The sequence below is a fragment of the Coccinella septempunctata genome, chromosome 5, assembly GCF_907165205.1.
Source record: "Coccinella septempunctata chromosome 5, icCocSept1.1, whole genome shotgun sequence".
Classification (NCBI taxonomy): Eukaryota; Metazoa; Arthropoda; class Insecta; order Coleoptera; family Coccinellidae; genus Coccinella; species Coccinella septempunctata.
The window spans coordinates 38,692,252-38,695,582 of NC_058193.1; the positions used below are offsets into that span (position 1 = coordinate 38,692,252).

The 3,331-nt window shown below is 35.7% G+C and overlaps 1 protein-coding gene across 1 annotated transcript; it reads right to left on the reverse strand.

Moving 5' to 3' along the window:
* Nucleotides 1–692: 692 nt before the first annotated feature.
* Nucleotides 693–2,417, reverse strand: LOC123313558 (galanin receptor type 2-like). Its single transcript, XM_044898493.1, has 2 exons — nt 2,178–2,417; nt 693–1,663 (listed from the first exon to the last, which is right to left on the reverse strand). Exon 2 carries the CDS (start codon nt 1,650–1,652, stop codon nt 741–743), a length of 912 nt encoding a protein of 303 aa, XP_044754428.1. The 5' UTR covers nt 1,653–1,663; nt 2,178–2,417; the 3' UTR covers nt 693–740.
* Between the last annotated feature and the right edge of the window lie 914 nt (nt 2,418–3,331).

The window sequence follows — 3,331 nt, forward strand, 5'->3', positions numbered from 1 at the left end:
ACCGTCCATTAAAAGTAGAAAAATCAGTACGTTAATATTTGATCGATTTGTATGAGGGTATGTTTGATTTTGGTTTGAATTCAATATAGGGCTCTCATAACCCTCACGAATTTATCGATATAATATAAAATATGTCAAATAAAATTTGCAGCACATTTGATACGGGTCAAATGTGCGGATCCTTTTTTATAGATACACGCGCGATATTATACGAAATTATTATATTAATTTCGTCCGAAATGCATTCAGCAGACCCAAATATTGACCAATAATTTTCAATGTGTAACGCCTGTTAGATATTTCAATAAAACAAACATGTTTTCACAAGCGAAAACGAATTGAATGAACACAAATAGACCCATGAATTTCATCTCGTTTCGACCTTGAAGTTATAACAGTTATATAGGGGGTTCAACAGTAAAATTCGAAAAATATCCAACTTTTATTATCTCAAAGTTAATAAGCTATGCAAGTCCTCATTTGCTTATAATTCATCACAAAATATAACACTTTTATGTTTCATCGTTCGCATTTTAAGCATTTGGTTCATTAGCTAACAAATTTTGGAAGTAATCCATGAACACAACTCACCTTACATGTTGTAATCATAAACACAATATTTCAATATCAATGCTAGATGAACGAAGAACAAAAGCTCATACACATCAGTTCACATTACACATTAATGGATGAAATTTTTTTTGTATAAAATATTTACAAAAATAAACGGAATACCTCAACTATATGAATAAGGTGAACCTTTGTTTTCCACCGCTTCTGTCTGTTCCAATTTCCTCAGACTCCGTTTCTAACCGCTCGTTCTTGAACAAATTCCTGCAGCAAATCCTGAAATTCCCGTCTTTGTAATACAACAAAGTGAACAGGATTATTGGATAGGTATGGGCGATGCAGTAAGTGAACAGCTCCAGGTCCAAGGAATAACGCAACCCGAAAACATAGGAAACATACATAGCGCAATTCGGCATCCAACACATGCAGAACAACGTCCCTATTTCTAGCTCCAATTCCAGCTCTCCCTGTATAGCGTTCGGGTTTGCAAATTTGAATAATCTCGCTATATGTATGAGGAAGACGAATATGAAGAAGTATAAGTAGAAGAACGCACCAATGATGGTGATGATGGGAAAAACTGATATGCCAGAGGCGCACTGCAGACAAATCGTTATAAAAAACGAAATGAAAATCAGCCATATAGTCGCTATAATCAGAGTGTAGCTCGACTTGCATCTAACGGACACGTTGTAGGATTTATAAGTGATTATGTACCAGTCTAGAAGTAAAACTGTAGCGAAAACAAAAAGGGACAGCAGCAAGAGCATGAGACTCTCGTCAACGATACAGATCTCTTCAGCTTGGACTATTTCTGCAATTCCGAAGAGATTCAGGAATAACGGTGAGAATAGCAGATACAGGATGTTGGACACGCATAGATTGGTGACGTATGCGTTGGTTCTTGTGTGCAGTACTTGGTACCTTCGGAATATGAATATTATGAGGATGCTGGCTATCACAGAACCCAAGCCGAAAATGGTGATCAATGTGTCTACATGGTGGTTGCGGTTAAGGTGATAAGAGGTGCTCGGATCGAAGGTTCCATTGGTGGATATGTTGTCTATAATCTCAAGGTCCATGGTTGGATTTGCTGGAAAAAAACTTGAGCTTTGATCACTATTCTACGCTAATATAGGTAATGAATATCAACATTGTCTGGTTTAATAGTGATATCGCTTCGAAAGTTTCAATTTTTTGAACCAACAATGTCTGAGTTCAATAGGAAAACTCTTACATCCATATATGTTTTATTACCTTCCCTTACAATGTGTGTACCCAGACGTTGAAAAGGTGTACAATATTCTTGAAGGGAATCATGAGGATTCTTTATGATCTGCCTTAAAATTCTTCCCAATATTTGAACTGAATAATTTTTTGATGCTCACTGTCATCCACATTTCAAAAATACTGAACTAACATGCATCAAGAATTTTTCGAGAAACATCGACAAAGAAATAAGGATAATATTGAATATTTCGTATTCCCCACATAACCAATTTCCATAGAAGCCTAGCTCAATATAGTCAAGTTTTATATCACCATTATTGAGTCAAAGCTCGATGTTAAAGATTCCATCATATTATAACCATACACTAAAAACTTACCTATTCCTCTGAGTGGAAACCACTTTCTTCTGCTTGTAAAATAATATCACCACTGAATCCGTACACAAATTCTCGAAAAAACCGTACACCGAAGATTCCTAAACTTCCTCTGTACCGTCATCTGAAATTATTCAATTAAATAAAGTGGCCCAGTGCACAGGAATATTCAATTCGCGAGTGGAACAGTCATGGCAGTTTCAAGAATTACGACTTATATCCTAAGATAGTATCGACGTAAAAAGTCTAAGAGGTCTCCCATGGAAATTATCTCGATTTTCAATTCTCCGGGAAAATTGAATGGAATATGAGATTTCCTTTTGTGCAAGATGACAAATCCTTGACCGTGTTCTACAGCTACAATGTCATGAATATCAGTGATAATATTCCTTTCTTTTCACCTCACTTTCCGAACAATTAACAAGTATTGCTAGTAGCTTTATTATTTGCAAGATAATTTTGAACGATAGTATTATTTGTATTCGTTTATTCCACTGTCGCAGTTTTCATATATTTGAAAATTTCAGGTACCTAGTGATTAGAATTCATTTGAAAATGTAAAAAAGGGAGAAGAAACTTTTAACCCTGGCTTCAAAACCATTCTCTCAAACAAATATTGCAACCCTTTGAGGACCATTAACCAATCCCTATTTCCTCGTCCTTTTCCAATTCGAAACAATAGCAAATAGCCGGATTGGATTGATAATGGCAGTATTAACCCATCTGCTCTCGTTCTACAGACCTTTGTTCCTCCCATTCATCTTGCTTATCTTTTGCAAATCCCCCGATCGGGGAATGTTCACGAATCACTGGTATAAATATCAGACAATTTGCGAATAAACTGGTCATAAATCAGCAGTTGATGCAAACTTTCCAGAAGTCGATGATTCGCTTCGAGATAAATGGAAATCCATTAGTTAATAGATCAGAATTGGTGGGATTTCTATTGTACGATTTGGGTCAACTTCAATCTGTCGATTGCGGATCGTATTAGTTCAATTGTGTGATATACTGATAGAGAAAAAACACTGTTGAATCAATAAAAGGATTCCGTGTAAAGAAAACTATTGAATCCGATCTTTGTGAATCGCAGTCGTTTGTAAGTAATCTTCATCTACTTCAATTATTTTATCAGTCATGGAAATAACTAGAAGAAC